The sequence below is a fragment of the Benincasa hispida genome, chromosome 9 (genome assembly GCF_009727055.1).
Source record: "Benincasa hispida cultivar B227 chromosome 9, ASM972705v1, whole genome shotgun sequence".
In the NCBI taxonomy this organism is placed as follows: domain Eukaryota; kingdom Viridiplantae; phylum Streptophyta; class Magnoliopsida; order Cucurbitales; family Cucurbitaceae; genus Benincasa; species Benincasa hispida.
The window spans coordinates 41,538,951-41,560,681 of NC_052357.1; the positions used below are offsets into that span (position 1 = coordinate 41,538,951).

A 21,731-nucleotide genomic window follows, 5' to 3' on the forward strand; every position below is an offset into this window, starting at 1 on the left:
GGACGTCCCCACTCGCATGTCTCCATATGAACGATTCAGGATCACATCGTTTGTAGTAAATACAAAGTGGGCCGCATCCAATAGTATCCCTAGAATAAGGTACCTAACCTTATCCGTATACTATAGACCGTTTTAGCTATCTACTCGAACTTGATCCACTCTTATGTCTCCACATAAAATACTTGATAGCCATGAATCTTATTTATTGGATTTAGGTTCTTTCTAAAATGAAATGAGCAATTCATATATACAATAGCAACTTTATTGAATAAACCTCAATAAATCTTTATTGTTAACCTAATAAGTTTAATTGTTTACAAACCATGAGTTTTAGGACATAAAACCTAACACAGAACAAGTATGTAAGGTTACTATGAGCTTGAACTTCATCTGAAGGAGTCTCGGGTGATAGAGTTTGAGATTGTAGAGCTTGACCCTATTCTTCCTTTTGGCATCTCATACAAAATAAAAGCAAGAACAAAAAAGAAAAAAGAACCTACATGGTTCTATAATTGAAGTTGAGCCAACCCTTGAATTAGAAATGTGAACTCTAGTTGAGCATCCTGATTCGTGACCATATGATAAAATCTCCATGGAATTGATGTGATCATACAAGTAAATGAAAAAGTGAAGAAAAACTCTTAAAACTATTCTAAAAACCGTTCGTAAGAAAGCAAAATGAATGCCCTAAAATCAAATACACGAAGATGAATTTATAGAAACCATATTTACAGCGTCGAGACGCTAGGGACAACATCTTCATGTTGTTCTAATTTGCCTAAAATATCAAATATTCAGACGTGCACAAATGTTTGGCTTCACAAAGGTTGAATATGTTAACTAATGAGTGACAACTCTCCTTTACGAGGCTAAAGCCCCATTTGAGATTGCATATGAAATCGTAAAAAGTTATTTTAGAAGAATCTTAATTGCCTAGTCTGTTTACTAAAAAATCTTATTGATTAATCTCTCCAGAATCACTTTTAAAATTGTTTTAACGTGCAAAAATTATTTGATGGAGCTTTTAGATTTTAGCTTTTCTAAAAATTTAGTATATTCCCTTACCCATCTCAAATTTTCATTTCATTAATTTATTTTCTCACATTTATTCCAAATTTTAATCGATTCAAATTCTTATAATAATTATTTTTTATAAAAAAATATTTCACAACTTTTTTAATTAAACAAAAAGGTTTGCAATTCATATTATATATTTTCAAATAATTATATAACTAAATTACACTAATTTAGGATTAATTTACCAAACACCTTAACTAATTTTTTATAATTTAAAATTAAAATTTACCAAACACTCTTTTACTTCTATCCATAGCTAATTTTTCTAGAAGCCCAACTACCAACAATTATTTTAAAAGTTACACCAATCCTAAACGAAACATAAACCTAATCTAACATCCTTTCCAAACGTAATCTAATTTATTTATTTAACTGTGATCTAATTTATCTCCTAGTAAGAATTTTTCTTAAATCCAAATTTGATATCCTTTTTAACCCATAAATTTTGGGTCTAATTTTCATTTAGTCCCTAAATCTAAAAATATTATACATTTAGGCCCTGTTTGAGAACTACTTCGTTTTTTGTTTTTGGTTTTTGAAAACCGAGTATTTTCTCTCCATTTCTTATAATAATTTACATTTTTCTTAAATACAATAATCAAATTTCACTAACAAAAACAAGTTCTTAAAAACTATTTTTTTTTTTTTTTAGTTTTCAAAATTTTGCTTGGTATTTTAAACTATTGACAAAGTTTAGATAACAAAAGGAAGAAATTTGGAGGTGAACAAAAAATTAAAGCCCCATTTAGTAACCATTTAATTTTTTGTTTTTAATTTTAAAAATTAAGCTTGTTTCATCCACAGTTCTTACAATGATTTACATCTTTCAAAATTATCAATGATTGAATTTTTAGCCAATTTTTTTTTTTTTTAAAAAAAAAGGTTTGAAAGCTACTTTTTTAATTCTCAAAATTTGGTTTATTTTTTAAACCACTAATGAAAAGTAGATAACAAAGGAAGAAATTTTGAGGTGAAAGTAATGTCCATAGGCTTAGTTTTCAAAAACCAAAACAAAAAAGCAAGTTGGTTACCAAACGGAGCATAAATAGTTACAAAGCAGAGTCTTAGGTATTTGGAATACATTTTCAAGTATTTAATTTAAAAAATATGTCATTTCGAAAGAATTTGAAGTGTTTGATAATCACTCAAAATTGCTTTTCAAATACACTTTAATCGATTTTTATCAAAAGTGTTTAAGTAAAAATAAGTTTTTTGAAAAACACTTTTTCCTCGAATCAATCTAAATAGACTCACAGTCATTTAATTTTGTGTTAGATTATAATTTAGTCTCCAAATTTTATACTGTTAAAGTTTTACCCTTGAAATTTAAATTTGTTTCAATTTTGTCTAAGATTTCCACTTTTTACCTCGATTTTTTACCAAGTCACGTTCGATCTTTGGTATTAATATCTATTAATTAATTTAAATGAATTAATTCTTTTTAGTTAGTTAAGGTTTTGGTAATCATTTTTTTTTAAAAAAAAACAATTAAGCTTATTTTCTCTCAATTTTTACAACGATTTCCATTTTTTTTAAGTGCAAGAGTTAAATTTTTAACCAAATCCAAATTCCAAAACAAGTTTTTGAAAACTAAATTTTTTTTCTAGTTTTCAAAATCTACTAAGATTTTGAAAATATTGTTAAGAAGTAGATAACAAATAAAAAAAAGGTTAAAGGTGGCAAAAGTGTTTATAGGTTTAGTTAAAGAAAATAATAAACTAAAAATAAAACAATTACCAAACGAAACCTAAGTTTCACTATTTTTCATCACTATTAAGATTAATTTTAAAACTTCACTTCTTAATTATTTTAAATTAATTAATAAACATTAATGTCTAAGACTAAAAATGAGTATCTAATGAAAAATCCACGTTTAAAGTGTAAATCTCAAAACTTATCACCAAACTCAAAACTCATTATCTCAATGGTAAAATTATCACATTATGAAATCTAAAATCTAAATTGAAATTAAATTCAAAATTTAAGGACTCAATACGTAACCTATTGAAACTTAGGGACCAAATGAAAACTAGACCCAAAACCTAGGTTAAAACGGTTTTCATTAGCAACTAGACAGATCCTAATCTTCAAACAGCAACGAAGACAATCAGCCCTGAGATATACCTGGAATGAAAGGATATGGAGAAGGTGAAATAAATTACATCAGAGAAACTTGTGTTAGTTCCAAACAACATATACTTGAGTTGATGCTAGGGAAAAGTACATGAGAACTACCAAACACCTAAAACTAATTGAACACATCATTATAAGGCCTCATACACAACCATCTTGGTGAGAGGATATGTATACAGGACCAAACAAGGAATTATTGGATAATAATAATCTACGGTATCATATAAGAAACATAACACAAATCGTCTCCGCAAACTTGTATACTTCCATGACACTACATTAATGGACAAACCTAAGTTTACATGGATGTCATAGGAAAATAGAGCAGCCTAATTCCTTGGCGGCAGCTTGAAGAAACTGAGTTGCTTGTCCAGTTGCAAGTTGACTACGAACTTCCCATCCCAAGCACTTCTCAATATCTGCTTTCCAGTCAATGATACCTGAACTGAAATACTGATAAGAGGGATAGATGCCATTTATGTTGATCGATTTTGAACTAGACTTAATTGAACTGGTGTGCGGAATATCACGAAGAACTGATGTGCTTAGAGCTCGGACATGCGCACTTGGATGAGAAAGGCATCGAACAGTAGCGGGTAGACGACACTACAAACACAAACAACAGACAACAGACATTGGCAAAAGGTACTTCACAGAGATTTGGGAAGAAAAAGATTATGTTTGCTTCTTTTTAGAGTATTACAATTTGTTTCCATATGCAGACTAGCTACACTTTAACTAATCTCAAGAGACAACTTTGCTTGACATTACTAAATTTTGTTGTAAAGAAATTCGTAGGATATTAAATCTGTTAGAGAATTTGGGTCTGACGTGCAATCCTAGTTATGTGGTAGCAACGCCTTGAATTTGTTCTCTCGTGCTCTTCATTGTTCTCATTGACTGTTATTACTGGTAGGTCAACCCATGAAATTACAATTCAAAGGAGACGAAGATTTGAATCTTTGAATTATAAGAGGGCCAGTAGTGCCCTGACAAGTTGGAGTTGTTCTTAGGTCTGACACTTATTTTTGCTTTTGTTACAAAATAGTCGTACATTGAAAAATTGCAATACTTGATTACTTTGGGTGCAGAAACGATGTATATTACCTTTAAGAGATTGGAAAGGCCATCAGCAATGGACAGTCCAGATTCTCCCCACTCCAGTACAGGCTTAACTGCTCTAGCAGTCACTTCCAATAGCTGTGCTTCCATGACAAGAAGAGAACATTGGCATATAATTAATAAGCTTGAAGACAAACAACATTTATATAAATTTTACTATTTGTTTCCCGTGTGACTGAGGAATAGAAACATAATTTCCTTGATCCAAATTTGAACTGCATTGTTACCTCTAGTTGTGGCAAAGTACAGGCTTCCCCATCTACAAGCATCCCATCTGTGGCACGCAACAGAAGATCTGACGCACTCGCCAATACGACCAGTGATTCTGGAGTATCATGATTTCTCATTAGCTCAACTATCAATTTGATGATCCGCTGGTTCATTCTCCACATCTTCTGACCTTGATCATCATCTTTTGCAATCCAAGGTTGCAACTCCCTCTCGGCCTGACAAGCACAGAAGGCCATGAAAATGACTAAACACATGAAGTCTTATGTTCATTAACAATAACACCATGAAATAGAAAATGAGGTATTGATTCAAAAACTGGTTATCAGATGTAGAAAACTAATCCCTAATAGTATCACCTAACGACTCTTTCTTTGGTAAAGGTAACAGCACTAGGAAGCAAACACTAAAGAAGTAAAGAAATGTAGACCTGAAGAACAATTGCTGTAGCCGCTTTAGCTGGGGAAGCTGATACCACGTTGCATAATGCATCAACTACCTATTTAAGAGAAAAAGTGCAATTCAATAAATATATTCTTTAGATAAAATAAATGAAATATGGGAAAACCCCAACCCGTATAGGTGATTACAGCAAACATTTCCAATTGGAAACTAAGATAAACCAAAATGAGGAAAATGATGCTTAGTTTTGCACCAATAAAAAGCAGTAGACAGCCAAATTCATAAACCCATCAAAGGAGGAACAAGAATCTGTTAGATACTTAAGCACCTTGGAGAACCACACCCCAAAAGCTAGCTACTAAGATGAGAGAGCCAAACCACTTAAGTACCACATTGGTTATCTCATTCTAACTGATATGGGACAAAGGTAGCTCATAATATCTTAGTTCCTAATAGAATCTTTGAAAAGACGATCATTGCACTCGCCCCAAAGAATCCAAAAGAATACGTGCCTAATTGCTAACCTAACCATCTTTTTAGTACCACCAAAAGGATGACCCACTAAAAATAAAGTGAGAAAATAAAAAAATGTTATTAGGACACGTAAAAGACCAACCAAAAACTTCCATAGAAATATGCCAAAAACAAAAAACAATTTTTTTTTATTTTCTTAGGAAATGTTCCTTTCAAATAACATAATAAAGATCCTTCACAAGAGGCTCAATTGTACGCACGAAATATGCCATAAGAGATTTTTTAGAAAAAGACAAAGATGAATCAAGGGACCAAGACCAGGTATCGGAAGAAGGACATAATCTGATAGAAGACCTAAGATGGGATAAAGAAGTCCATTCATGAATCTTCAAATCATTGAGACTACGACGAAGGCACAATACCAAGCCTCTAGACCCGCAATCCACACATTGGCCACCTTAGCATCTGGATGGAGAGCAAGATGAAAAAGTAGTTATCTTGTCTCTCCTAATGTTACGTTTTCCCAAAATATACCTTGTGGTCCATCATCCTCGAGCCATTGTCGAGGGGAAGATGATGATCTTTTTATCTATAAGATTACCTCTCCCCCATCATTTCCTACTCCGTCTCCTTTTGTATCTCTTCCTTCTCGTCCATCCATTACTCAAGTCTACTCCAGGAAATTTCCACAACAACCTTTCGACACATGTCCTACACCAATGGCTTCTTCGACATCTGATTTAGAATCGAGTGATGATCTTCCCATTGCCCTTCGAAAAGGTAAATGTACTTATACTAACCCTACTTTGTTTATTTCGTATAATCAATTATCACTGGAAATGATGTATTAGGTATATCTTCTCTCAAGACTTTCCTTCAGGGTCAATTCCATACTAAAGACTTGGGACAATTGAAGTATTTTTTGGGTATTGAAGTAATGAGGAGCAAGAAAGGTATTCATTTGTCACAATGGAAATATGTACTTGATTTGTTGTCTGAGATTGGAAACTAGGAGTCAAACTATGTAGTACGCCTATGATAACAAATTTGCAACTTGCTAAAGAAGGAGAATTATTTAAAGATCCTGACATATAGAAGATTAGTTGAAAAGTTAAATTATTAACAGTGACACGACCAGACAACACTTATTCTGTGAGTATTGTGAGTCAATTTATGTCTTCTCCTATAGTGGATCGTTATTTTTATTTAAATGTTGCACCAGGACGTGAGATCTTATATAAAGATCACGGTCATACAAGAATTGAATGTTTTTCAGTTGCTGATTGGGCTGGATCTCGAGAAGATAGGAGATCGACCTTTGGATATTTTGTCTTTGTAAGAGGAAACTTAATGTCATAGAAAACTAAGAAACATAATGTAGTTTCATGTTTGAGTGTTGAGTTTGAATATAGAGCCATGACAATCCGTGTGTGAAATAGTATAGATACACCAACTTTTATCTGAGATGGGTTTAGTGTTACCATGCCAGCTAAATTATATCAAGCTGCACTTCACATTGCATCTAACTTAGTGTTTTATGAACAAACTAAACATATTGAAGTGGATTGTCATTTTATTTGCAAGAAAATACAAAAAGTGTTAATGTCTCCAAAAGATATCTACAAAATATGTGAAGACTGGATAATAATTGGGAGATATACTTACCAATGTTGTAAACGGAGCAAGAATAAACTATCTATGCAACAAGTTGGGCATGATTAACATATTTGCTCTAGCTTAAAGGGGAGTGTTATAATATGTATTTATATTATTATGTATAGTTATCCTTTACAATAATCATACATTTCCTAAATTAGGGTTTCTTGCTTCCCTATATATATATGCCTTTATTTTGAATAAATAATATGAGAATATTCTCCAAAGTATGGAGTACAACAATAAATATAAATATATTAATATCTTAACAGTATTAGTATTATTTAACCGATTTTGACAAAATTAACTTCAAACTAACAAAAAGAACGAATAAATTTTAATCTTTATTAAAAAGCACACGACCTAAATTTAGACATTTGAAAGTACATGAACTAAAATGGTACAAAACTCAAAGTACAAGGACCGAAATAGTATTTAAACTTTTAGTAAATTTTATTAGTAAAAAGTGATAGACCAGTACTTCTATTTATAGTTTTTGAAAAAATTCGAAACAGGAGCTAGAAACATAATTTAATTTTTCTGTTTTTAAAATTTATACATAATTCTGAAAATATTTCTTGAAAATAAGAAACAAGAAACAAAAAATAAATTACTGAAGATTGCAAACAAAAGACAAAAAACCACAAACAAAGAATGTTACCAAACAGCTCCCAAGTGTCTCCAACACAAGTGCCACATTGTCTTAACGATGAACAACTATGAAGAAATCCATTAAATACGCAAGTTAACTGTAAACGTTCATGGGACGTGTGATATCATTATAAATACGATGTTGATTCCATCAACTTCAATTTTTTCAGTTCAACTTGTATAAAAAGCATTGACAAAAGTTATTCTTAGCAAAATAAATATTGAAACTGGGTTCTGAAAAACTAAAAATATAGTGGTCAATGTCCTAGGTAATTTTTTTAAGTCAGATCTTTGTGCACTGTATTTAATAAGAATATGCTTACAGTTTCCAAAATCCATTGACAGAATTTACTATAGTTTTATCAGACATTTGTAACCATATCAATAAATTTTTTGACTGTCATTCTCAAAAAGAAGATAAAAGTTAATACAAGGTAAAAACAATAAATACCACCATCTGCAATGCATATGTTATAACTTATAACCTACAAACTCCATGTTTTATGCATGAGAAAGACATTTCATGCAGTGTAATAGGAATAAAAAAGGGAGAAGAATATAGAAGATAAAACCAAAAGAGAAGAAAGTTATACAAGCTTACCTGCCTCCATCCTTGCTGGGCCGAAGTGCTCTCCACACTAGGTTGAGTTTCAGGAGCGGAAATCAACTTGTGCCACAGTAGAGAAATAACAGAAAAACATAATGCTTGTTTCTCAGCGAGCACTGATCTTAATGGAACTTGTGCACAACAGTTGAATCCTATACGCCTGTCCATTGTGAGTAAGTTGGCTAAATCAGAAGCATCCATTGAGAAGCTTGCTAAACCTTTCACTGAAGTGTTGCTGTTGCCCAACTCTTCATTCGAATTTGATGCTCGCTTGGACACAAGTTTAGATTCGGAATGGGATGAATTATCACACTTTTGGACAGATGATTGTCCAGGATGAAAGCAGGTACCGTCTTCATATTGAATTTGTTTTTTTCCGTTTAACCCAACAAGAGATTCCTTCCATTTCGGTACTTGTATTAAATGTGCTTCTAAAGGTTCAGCCTCATTAACAATGTAAGCAACGGCTTTGCTGTGAATATCTATTAGGTTGTACAATGATGATGCCCTGTTGTAAATTTCATCGTCCCACTTGCATCGCATCAGGATAGAGAGAGCATGCATGCACGCCTTTGACCGTCTGAAGAGTTCTGAAACATGAGCTGCAACCATTGCTGCAGCAACTATCTCGTTTGAACTATAACTCCATGAAGTTCCCACAGAAGATGGCTTTAAAGAAAAAAGTGCTTCTATGATGGCCAAAATTCGGTGAGTGTGGCATACCGCTGAGCCAACACTATTTTGAAGCTCGGTTGAAGTACCATTTACTTTGACCAGTTTTATTACATCCTGTAAATCTGTAGTATTTAAATGATCACTTCCCCTAGCAGCAAAGGGAAATAATTGGACCTCACAGGCAAGAGCACAAACAGCAGCCAGGACATAAGAATCAAATGCAGAAACAGGACCTTGCTTTTTAGTCTTTCTCCTTATTCCTGTATGGTTCTCGGATACTGCTTGCAAGTCCTCAATCCTTTCATCCAGAACATCACTTTGTTCACGTCTCAATTTCTTGCTTCCGTTGGATTGAGCTTCATGACTAACACAAACAGTCAATACAACAAAAAGTAGGCGTGATGCAAGCTCCACAGAAGCACACGATTCTAAGAAAAGCGAGTGGACCATGGTCCGAAGCTCTGTGACAGCAAGATTTTTAGAAGCAGAACCAAGGCTGGAAAAGTATCTTGTTTTCCTAGATTGTTCTCTGAAAGACTCAGAAGGATATGTCCTTTGAAGAATTGATTCCACAGTAGCAACAAATATCTTCATCAGACATGCTTCAGATGGACTACCACGTGGAAGATATTCGAGAACCTTAAGGAGAGGAATGTATAAATTCCATGATAATATGGGAGGCTGCAATGGTGTTGCAACTATGATGTCAGGGAGGTCAACTACATCGGAACTTAATGGAATTAAGCCATAAGCAGCTTCCCAGATTGTACAAATTCTCCATTCAACTTCAGGACCATGTGCACAAAGCATGGATGCAATTCCTTGTGCAGTAGCGTCAATTGTAGCTTCTGCTGCAGGCACTTCAATCTGTTATAAGTATACAGATGATATTTGGAGTTGTTAGAGTTGAAAACACGACAACATTCAAAAAACCGAATTCATCAGTTCTTTCAAGAAGCTAGAAGCATAATGTATAAAAGATTATGAGCTATAAAGTCCATACCTGTTCCCTGTATGATGAATCATAGTCACCCAAAGATTCACACTGAACATCAGTTTCCTCAACTTGTCGTAGTGGTGGAAACAGCAATGCAGGTTGGGACAGTATGCGAAAAAGCAAGGCTGCTGCAGCATCAGCAGCAATACCAGCTCTCATGGACATTGCAGTGCCAATGGCACGCAAGAAATGTAAATGCATCCAGTTCCTAGGAAGCTGCATGAATGAACACATAGTAATTGCTTCTTTCTAAGAAACTGTGCCATGGTTCAATTTGACCGACTTTTCCAGTTCAGAGAGAACAATATTATAGGTGGTAAATGATGATCCCAAGTAAAGGATTTGAAAATCTCATATTTACCTGGGGATCTTATTATTATTATTATTATTATTATTGTATATTTGAATAGAAATTCTTGAATGGTGATCTTGAGAAAGAAGCTTACATGCATATTCCTTGAACGAAAAACAAGTCTAATAGAAACCTGGAAATCCAAGTTGAGAAAGTCGTTATTAATTAAAACAATCTCCTCCTCGTGCTTGGTTTGACAAATTCACCAAAGTTATGGTTAAAAGTGATTATTATCGATATTAAGCTGATCATACTTTGTGAAATCCTCGAATGGTAAAATTGCAATTCTTATTTTATATGTAGATGATATTATCATTACAAGGGACTAGAGGAGATAATCTAAAAAAAGATGCTTACAACTGAATTTGAAATCAAAGACCTGGGAAGTTTGAGATACTTTCTAGGAATAGAAGTGGTGAGATCTAAGAGTGGTATTTCTAGGAAACAAGAATCTTGGGTGCATGCCTAATGAAACACCTATAAATCCAAACTTAGTCCAACACCAAAGTGAAGAGAGAATTTTAGTTGACAAGGGTATATATCAAATAACTGTCACATACCAAACCAAACATTGCATACTCAGTCAGTATTGTTTAGTCAATATATGACTAGTACAAACGAACAACATCTAGAGGTTGTAAATTGGATTTTGAGATACTTGAAAGGCACTCTAGGTCATGGATTATTGTTTAAAAGATCATCAAGCAGAATGGTTGAACTTGTACTCAGAAGTTTAGAGAGAATGATAATTCTTATTCACTTAATCAGACTGAAGATACATATATATAGGTAATTAAGAAATCCTAATCTAGGAGATATGAAATTACATTAAAGGACACCTAATTAAATATACAATATAAATACATATCATAACACTCCCCCCTCAAGCTGGAGCAAATTTGTCAATCATGCTCAGCTTGTTGCACAGATAACTTATTCTGGTTCCGTTTACTGCTTTAGTAAGTAGATCTCCTAACTGATCACCAATCTTCACATATCATTTAGATATCAACCCTTCTTGTATTTTCTCGTGAATAAAATGACAATCCACTTCAATATGTTTAGTTCGTTCATGAAACACAGGATTGGATGCAATATGAAGAGCTACTTGATTATCACACCATAATTTAGCTGGCACAGTAACATTGAAGTCCATCTCAGACAAAAGGTGATGTATCCACATTATTTCACACGCAGACTGTGCCATCGCTCTATATTCTGACTCAGCACTTGAACGGGAAACTACATTTTGTTTCTTACTTGTCCACGACACCAAGTTCCCTCCTACATAAACATAATATCCAGAAGTTGATTTCTTATCTTCTCGAGATCCAACCCAATCAACATCTGAAAAACATTCAACTCTTGTATGACCATGATCTCTATATAAGATCCCACGTCCAGGTGCAGTTTCAGATAACATAGAATTTGTTCAACTGCAGCCCAATGATCCACGGTAGGGGAAACCATAAACTGGCTAACAATACTCACAGAATAAGCAATGTCAGGTCGTGTCACTGTTAAATAGTTCAACTTTCCAACTAACCTCCTATATCTCTCAGGATCTTTAAACATTTCTCTTTCCTTTGTAAGTTGCAAATTTGGTATCATCGGAGTACTCCATGGTTTGACTCCTAGTTTACCTGTCTCAGATAATAAATCAAGTACGTATTTTCGTTGAGATAGGTATATACCTTTCTTGCTTCTCATCACTTCAATACCCAAGAAATACTTTAATGATCCCAAATCTTTGGTATGAAATTGACCTTGGAGAAAAGTCTTGAGGGAGGATATACCTGATACATCATTTCCAGTAATAACGATATCATCAACATATACAACAAGAAAAGTAATACCATTGTCAGATCGTCGATAGAATACAGAATGATCAGATGTGCTCTTCTTCATACCAAAACATTCGAGTGCTTGACTAAACTTACCAAACCATGCACGAGGACTTTGTTTTAGTCCATACGAGGAGTTTCGAAGCCGACATACCTTATTAGTTTCCCCCTGAGCAACAAACCCAGGTGGTTGCTCCATATAGACTTCCTCTTGAAGATCACCATATAGAAAAACATTCTTAATGTCAAGTTGATGCAAAGGCCAATTGTAAGTAGTAGCCATCGAGATAAACAGTCGAATGGAAGTTAATTTAGCAACAGGAGAAAATGTGTAAGAATAATCAGTCCCATAAATCTGAGCATAACCTTTGGCAATCAAACGAGCTTTCAAACGAGCCACTGTCCCATCAGGATTAACCTTGATAGCAAACACCCATTTACCCCCAATAGCCTTCTTTCCATCTGGACATGAAACTAGATCCCAAGCACCATTATCATCCAAAGTAGTCATCTCCTCAATCATTGCACTACGCCACCCAGGATGAGATAAAGCTTCATTGACAGATTTAGGGATAGAGGTGGAATCAAGCGATGTAAGAAAAGAATAAGTGGAAGAAGACAACCGGTTATACGAAACAAACAAAGAATAGGACAAGTACAAGTGCGTTTACCTTTTCGAAGGGCAATGGGAAGATCATCACTCGGTCCCGGATCAGATGTCGAAGAAGCCAGTGGTGGAGGACATGGATCTGAAGGTGGCTGTGGAGGACGCTTGAAGTAGACTCGAATAATTGGGGGATTAGAAGGAAGAGATACAGCGGAAGGTGAAGGAGGGGATGATGGAGAAGAAGAAGTAACCTCGTAGATAAAAAGATCGTCTTCCTCCCTTGGACACGGACTCGACGGTGATGGACTAAAGGGTATATCTTCGAAGAATGTAACATCCGGATATACAAGATACATGTTCAGAGTATGACAATAACAACAATAACCCTTTTGAACACATGAATAGCCTAAGAAAATGCATTTCAAAGATTTTGGATCTAATTTAGTACGATTTGAACAAATATCCCGAACAAAACAAACACAACCAAAGATCTTATGAGCAACAGGAAACAAAGATTTTGTAGGAAAAAGAGTACGATAAGGAATCTCTCCATTTAGGACAGAGGAAGACATTCTATTAATCAAAAAGCAAGCAGTAGACACAACATCAGCCCAAAAATTCTTTGGAACATGCATTTGGAAGGATAAGGCACAGGCTGTTTCAAGGAGGTGTTTGTTCTTTCTTTCAGCAACCCCATTTTTGAGATGGAGTGTCTGCACAAGAAGATTGATGAATAATGCCATGACTACACAGGTAAGATCCAAGTACATGAGAGAAATATTCACCAACATTGTCAGTTCGCAAGGTTTTAATAGAGACATTAAATTGATTTCGAATCTCAAAATAAAAAGCACAAAAATGAGACAATAACTCAGAACGATTTTTCATTAAATATAACCAAGTTACACGAGAATAATCATCAACAAAGGTAACAAAGTAACGAAAACCTGTTTCAGACATGACATGACAAGGACCCCAAATATCGGAATGAACTAACTCAAAAAGAGCACTAGCTCGTTTATGAACCCTAGGACTAGAACTAAGACGATGAAATTTTGAAAACTGACACGAATCCTAATTCAAAGACGATAAGGAACGAAATTCTGGATGAAGTTTCTTCAGCACAGACAATGACGGATGACCCAAACGACAATGAACATCAAACGGGGATATTACTCCAGGACAAGCCACAACTCTCGGTATCTGATTGTCGAAGATGTAAAGACCCCCCCGACTCATGTCCTCTACCGATAATCTTCTTCGTCATACGATCATGAAACAAGCAATAACCAGGAAAAAACGAGACAAAGCAATTAAGGTCGCGAGTAAGTTGGCTAATAAAAATTAAATTAAAGGACAAATGAAGCAAATGTAAGATAGAGGACAAAGAGAGTGATGGAGTGAGAGAAATGGTGTCGGATCCAAGGATGGGGGAGGTTGATCCATCTGCCAAGGTGACAGACGGAGATGAGACGGGAGACAGAGGCATAGAAAATAGGTTAGAATTACCTGTCATATGGGCGGTGGCCCTAGAGTCTACAACCCATTTGGTAGTAAGAAGACATTTCGTATTACGTGTCTCTACAATGGTGGCAATAGGATTAGATGAAGAAGATGCCTGCAATAATTCCTGGAAAACTTGAAATTTAGCAAAGTCGTCAGCAAAGAGGGTAACATATTTTTCAGCCATATCACTGGTGGAAGATCTGAGCATGCTGAGATCGTTGATTCTAATACAACAATTTCCGACAATCACGTTTCATATGTCCTGGCTTACGACAACAGTGACATACGATTTCCGATTAATTATATTAGAGACGACCATATGCTTTACTTCATCCATTATGAGCTAATAAGTAGTTTGTAGACCTCACACATAGAAAAAACAAACCATAATCAAAATCAAAGGCAAACAAAAGAGCAAAACTACTTCAAGTTGAACAAAACAGCAACAAACCCTAAGCACAAACGGGTATTTTATTCAAATAACTCACAACCAAGCAGATTTTGATGAAACCAAATGCATAGAGTGATCAGAAACAACGAGCGGAGAAGAACCCAACTGGCCGAAAGTGGAGACGAAGCTCCACGCGCTGGTGCGTGGTGAAGGAGGACTACTGTTCCGACATCGCGTGAGCTCCACGTGCGGTTGTTTTCGGTGACGGACGGCTGCAGACTTGATTGGACGGTGGTGGCGCTTCTCTGGGATGGATGGTGAGGCAAACGGCCACTCAAAACTTGATGACTCAACTCAAACCCTAACCTTGTGAGAAGCATAAACCCTAGTGTAGCCGTCGAACAAATATTCTAAACCTTAGAGAGTGATAATTCTTATTCACTTAATCAGACTGAAGATACATATATATAGGTAATTAAGAAACCCTAATCTAGGAGATATGAAATTACAATAACGGACACCTAATTAAAATTACAATATAAATACATACCATAACAGAAAGATCTTTCAAAAGACTCCTATACGGGTGTATTATGACAACAAGGCAGCAATCTCTATAGCACATAATCCAATTCTACATGATAGGACAAAGCATATCAAAGTCGACAAAAATTTCATTAAGGAGAAAATTGAAACTGGCGTGATATGCATTCCTTGCTCCCTAATACAGAGCAAACTACTTATGTGTTAACTAAAAGGCTAACAAAAGTACAATTTGATAAAATGATTGACAAATTGGAAATGGAAGATATATTTAAACTAGTTTGAAGGGGAGTGTTGGTTGTAAATACGTTGATGTGTTGTAAAATCATTAGAGATTTTATTTTATTCTTATTATGATACTTTCCTTTTATGTATATAGCCTTTCTCTTATATAAGAAAACTTTGTATCTCATGATTATTCATTGGAATATAAAGTATTTGATTCCATTCATTTAGGATGTGGAGACGAAAAAGCTTAACTCAGCCAATAACACAAAATCTGATCTTGGTGAAGAATTACTCATAATGGACACATTTGAATTACAAAACCCATTTCCCTTTTTACTCAACATATAAGAAAGCTTGTAATTGGATAATTGTGGAGGTGTTTTCTTGTTGAAGTAAAATTGGAGGTGAGTAAAAATTAGATTTTTTATTGGTTATTAATAGAGGCGGATTTATCAAACCAAAAAAGTGCCGGTGAAAACTCTTTAAAAAGCCAATTTGTTAGAAAGAAAAATGAAGTGTGCCGTGAACCTAATTTTGCCAAAAGAGGAGTAGAAATGCCGAGAGCCTCTGAAGTAATTTTTTCTTTCTTATTCTTCAGCCATTTTTGGTGTGTGACAGAGAGTAAAATTTGAGAGAATAGAGTGTATTCTCTTTCCTTGGATTGAGGGTTTCTCTTATTGTTTATTTCAAGTTATTGAGTTGTGGTTACTAGATTCAAATAATTCGTGTTGGGCTATTTGGGGAAAGATTTATAGCGTGAGTTTGAGGGTTCTTTACAATCTCCATCATAGTAGAACTTGCAGTTGCAGAAAACTGGATGTAGTCCCGAGTTTGAGACGAACCAGTATATTTTTTTGTGTCACTCTCCCCTTCCCTTCTTTTTATTATTTGTTATTTTATGATCGATTACTTATTTTGCTCTAACCTGTGAAGTGAGAGTTTGAGATATAATTTTGTTATTCTGCATTTATTTATATCACGCAATAATTACTAACAAGTGATATTAGAGCTTTTGGTTTAGAAGTCATGGATCAACAGTGCCAAGAGGTTTCGAAGGTACCATAAAATTTTATGGGACAAATTTTGGATACTGGAAGATGCAGATTAAGGATTTCTTGACTTACAAGAAAATGCATAAAGTATTGAAGGAGAGACCGAGAGGGATGTCAGATGAAGATCGGGAGAACCTAAATGAAGAAGCAATAGCAGTCATTAGAATGTCTATCGATGAATGTTGCCAGTCTTGTAGCCACTGAAACTAGTGCAGTCAAGTTGATAGAAGTGCTTACAAATAGGTACGAGAAACCATCTGCTAATAGTAAGACTTATGTCCTTAAGAAATATTTTAACGTGCAAATGGCTGAGGATGTTTTTGTTAATTCCTATATCTTCTTTTTTTAAAAAAAAAAAGAAACGAACCTCTTCATTGATGTAATGAAATGGGACTATTACTCAAATTACAAGATGATTATACAATGAGCAAAAAAGGCCTAAAGATTAGGAGACGCACTCGGACATCTCAACTAGGTTGACACCCCTTTAGCGTCCTCATCATTTCCATACAAACTATCTCAATATAATAGAATGAGAACAAAACAATACAGCCAAGAAAATCACAGTAGGCTAGAGAAAATAACACCTATGCCCTTACAACATATGAGTAGTAAGAAAATAAACAAAATTAATAATCTTGCTTGAGAAAAGAGCTTCAGTTTAGGATTATGTCTTGTACTGAGTAATCTTTGAAGTATTTGGAGAGGGAACACCACGAGGAGGCATTAAGCTTTGCAGCTTCGAAATGATCCTGCCAATGAGTTGCTTTACTATGGAATACTCTTTGATTTCTGTTGAACCACATATCCGATAATAGTGCTTTGATTGCACTAATCTATAGCAACCTTGAGCCCGCTTTCAGCTTAGCTCCAATTAGAATCTGTAATGTATTCTCACGGAAGGACCTGCCGAATACCCAGCTTATGCCAAAAATATTAAATAAATTCTGCCAGTAGTTAACATCGTAAGAGCATCCGAAGAACAAATGCTGTTGGGTTTCATTGGCTGCCATACAAAGGGGGCAGATTGAAGGAGACAAGTAGTGGGAGGGGGGTTTTCTTTGAAGTATCTCCGAACAATTTAATGATCCAAAAATCATAATCCAAATAGTAATGTTGACCCAGTGCGGACTCTTGGTCTTCCAAATTGCCTTTCCCGAGTCTTTTCCCAACGAGGATCAAGTTGGAGATGATTAAACAATGATTTGACTGAAAAGGAGCCCCCTGATTCTAGCAACCAAAATCGAGTATCAAGGCTGTCCAACACCTTTTTTCTTGAGACCAGCCCAATGAGATTCTAAAATTCATCTAGTTCATCATCTTTCAAAAGTCTTCTAAGGACCACTGACCATGATGAGTGAATGAAGTCCCAATGTTCTGCTACAGATGCTTGTGTTTTAAGAGCAATCTCAAACATTTTTGGAAAGAGTACATTTGGAGACATCTTGTCCGCCCAAGAATCCAAGCAAAATCTGATTCTGTTGCCGTTTCCAAGCTTGTAAAGTGCTAAGGCTTCAACTTTGACCATGCTCTTGAAATGCTAATCCAAGGACTTCGAAGGCTTAAATTAACTTTTCCATGTGTGCCAATTAAATAAGTCCTTTCCATGGATGCTTCTAATAACTTGTGCCAAAGGGAGTCTTCCTCATTAAAGTATCTCCAACCCCATTTCGCTCTGTTAATTCCTATATCAATGAGGTTACCACTTTAATTAATCAATTAAAATCTGTCAAGATAGAATTTACTGATGAAGTATATGCTATTTAATTATTAATGTCTTTACCTAATAGTTGGGAAACTATGAAAATAATAGTGTCTAATTCTATTGGGGATAACACATTGAAATTTTCAGCAGTTTGTGATTTAGCTATAGCTGACGAAATTTGTAGGAAATGTTAGTAAAGAATCTACTGTAGGTTCAGCTTTAGTTGTAAATAGGGGTAAAGACAAGATAAATTCTGAAAATGATGAGTCGAGTAGCAGTAAGAAAAAGTGGAAGAATAGGAAAAAAGAGATAGAGTGCTTTTACTGTCACAAAAAAGGTCACTTCAAAAGTCAGTGTAGGAAATTAGAAGAGGATCCAACAAGAAAGCAACAGGTAAATATAGTTGAAATTGATGATGAAATAGATGATGCCTGTGTCTGTGTTGAAAGTAACACAGCAAGTAGAAACCAATCATCTGAATGGATGATTGATAGTCTATTCACATCTTTCACATTCGAACACCATGGTCTAGTGAGGATGAGAAATGGTAGAGTTTCCAAGGTAGTTGAAATTGAAGATGTCAATTTGAAGACGGAGTATGGAAAAAAGTTAGTACTACGAGATGTCAGGTTTGTGCCTAGGATGAAAATAAATCTCATCTCTATTGGTAAGTTGGATGATGAGGGGTTACAGGTGTGAGTTTGGCAATCGCCAGTGTACACTCATGTTTGGATCCTAGATAGTGGCAGTTGGCCACAAATATTCTACATTGTATAGATGTTGGTTTGATGATGCCAAAGGATCAGAAAGACTATGGATACCAGTTAAAGCTGCAAATGGCAGGTGCAGAGGTATAGTTGAGCCAGTAGTAATGATAGCCAATTTCAATTAGTCAGATCAAGATCTATCAATTCAGAAACAATTAGGAAGTCTGAGAGAGAAAGTTGATGCCTATCACAAACCCCAGTTGTCAGACATTCGAATGAATTGATGAAGTCGCCAAGGCGAGTAAGGGCATCAAATTGGAAGACCAAAGCAATTGCTAAGGTCTTTGACAAAGTCTCCAGCTTGGTAGCAGGCTTGAAGGAAGGAATCAAGCCACTTGCAGAGTATGTCTTCTTCAAGAACAGGTGTTCTGGACTGAAGGTGTCGTTTGGTACCACTTAGCTGACGTGGGAGTATGTGACTGTCAATGCCTGGGAGACAATTCCACATAGCTTACTCGTATATTTCCTATTTTGTTACAAATTTTATTGTTGAACCTTGGAGTTTGCGAGGAATATTAGAGATAACAATTGTAGTGGGATTTGAGTTTTGGAGTTTGCCAAGATCATAAAGTTTTGTTGTAGTGGGAGCCAAGATTCTCGTTTTGTCTCCAAGTGGGAGATTGTTAAGATGGGGAGACAAAATAAAGCTTACCTCAAGCCAATAAAACAAAATCTGATTTTGGTGAAGAATTACTCATAATGGACCCATTTGAATTACAAAGCCTATTTCGTTGTTTACTTAACATATAAGAAACCTTGTAATTGGTTAATTGTGGAGGTGTTTGCTTGTTAAAGTAAAATTGGAGGTGAGTAAAAATTGGATTTTTGATTGGTTATTAATGGAGGTGGATTTATCAAACCAAAAAAGGAAGTGTTAGTGAAACTCTTTAAAAAGCCAATTTGTCATAACAAAAAAAATGAAGTGTCATGAGCCTAATTTTGCCAAAATATGAATAGAAAAGCCGGGAGCCTCTGGAGTAATCTTTTCTTTCTTATTCTTCAGCCATTTTTGGTGTGTGACGGTGAGTAAAATTTGAGAGAATAGAGTGTATTCTCTTTCTCTAGGTTGAAGATTTCTTTTATTATTTATTTCAAGTTATCGAGTTGTGGTTACTGGATTCAAATAGTTCTTGTTGGGCTATTTGGGGAGAGATTTGTAGCGTGAGTTTGAGAGTTCTTTACAATCTCCATCATGGTAGAACCTGTAGTTGCAAAAGACTGGATGTAGTCCCAAGTTTGGGGCGAACTAATATATTTTTCAATATCGTTTTCCTTTTTTCTTTCTTTTTATTATTTGTTATTTTATGATCGATTACTTATTAGGGATTAGAAGTGGGAGTTTGAAATATAATTTTGTTATTCAGCATTTATTTATATCTCGCAATAATTTCCAACATATTCATGCTAAGAATAGTTAATCTTGGTTAGTTGGTTAGCCTATATAAATAGCCCGATTGTGCCTTGTTTTTGGTGAATTGAATTATAAAATAAAATCTTGGAGATTCTAGAATTTTGAAAATAAATAAAATTATTGTACTTCCAATTTCTTCGAAATGTTTAAAATCAAATATAGGAGTTCTTACATAGGAGAATGATCCTACACAAATAAAGAAAAAATACTACAAATATAGATAGTGTACTCAGTATTTTGGAATAAATTATCTCATTATAATTCAAAGTAGAGTTACATATATATAGGAAACATATAAGCCCTAGACTAGGTATGTACAATTACAATAAAGGACATCTATATATAACCCCTCAAGCTGGAGCAAATATGTCAATCGTGTCCAGCTTGTTGCATAGATAGCTTATTCTTGTTCCATTTACAGCTTTGGTAAGAATATCTCTCAATTGTTCTCCAGTCTTCATATATCATGTGGACACCAACCCTTCTTGTATTTTCTCGCGAATAAAGTGACAATCCACCTTAATATGTTTAGTCCGTTCATGAAATACTAGGTTAGATGCAATGTGAAGAGCAGCTTGATTATCACATCATAATTTAGCTGGCACGGTAAAAACTAAAGCCCATCTCAAATAACAGTTGGTGTATCCACATTATTTCGCACACAGATTGTGACATGGCCCTATATTCTGATCCAACACTCGAATGAGAAACTACATTATGTTCCTTACTCTTCCACGATACTAAGTTTCCTCCTACAAAGACACAATATCCCGAAGTCGATCTCCTATCTTCTCGAGATTCAGCACAATCAACATCTAAAATACATTCAACTCTTGTATGGCCATGATCTTTATATAAGATCCCACGTCCAAGAACAACTTTCAAATAACATAGAATTTGTTCTACTGTAGCTCAATGATCCACTGTAGGAGATGACATAAACTGACTTACAATACTTACAAAATAAGCGATGTCTAGTCGTGTCACTGTTAAATAGTTCAACTTCCCAACCAATCTTCTATATCTCTCAAGATCTTTAAATAATTCTCCTTTTTTAGCAAGTTGCTGATTTGGTATCATCGGAGTACTTCTTTAGCAAGTTGTTGTATTGGTAGCATCTCCAGGGTTTCGAATATTCATTTGACGGCTACGCTCTCATAAGGTTAGGGTTCAAGTTTAGGTCATCGAGTTTGAGTGGCCGTTTGTCGACACCGCCCACCTTAGGAGGAGCGCCGCCGCCATTCGCTTCCGTCTGCATTCGCCGTTCACCAGAAAACACCGCACGTAAGGTTCACGTGCCGCC

At 35.1% G+C, this 21,731-nt stretch overlaps 1 protein-coding gene across 4 annotated transcripts in view; it reads right to left on the reverse strand.

The window, feature by feature from the left end:
- Positions 1 to 3,217: 3,217 nt before the first annotated feature.
- LOC120085897 (protein GIGANTEA-like) overlaps positions 3,218 to 21,731 on the reverse strand; it is a 72,642-nt gene continuing 54,128 nt past the window's right edge. For 3 of the 4 annotated variants that reach the window (XM_039042166.1, XM_039042168.1, XM_039042170.1), the window contains 7 exons: positions 15,273 to 15,356; positions 10,029 to 10,238; positions 8,345 to 9,892; positions 4,991 to 5,059; positions 4,560 to 4,778; positions 4,318 to 4,410; positions 3,218 to 3,816 (listed from right to left, as the gene is read on the reverse strand). In XM_039042166.1, the coding sequence (XP_038898094.1) occupies positions 3,520 to 3,816; positions 4,318 to 4,410; positions 4,560 to 4,778; positions 4,991 to 5,059; positions 8,345 to 9,892; positions 10,029 to 10,238; positions 15,273 to 15,356 (2,520 nt within the window). In that variant the 3' untranslated portion in view covers positions 3,218 to 3,519. The remainder of the gene's footprint in view (positions 3,817 to 4,317; positions 4,411 to 4,559; positions 4,779 to 4,990; positions 5,060 to 8,344; positions 9,893 to 10,028; positions 10,239 to 15,272; positions 15,357 to 21,731) is intronic. The other variant, XM_039042169.1, reaches the window with a different exon arrangement.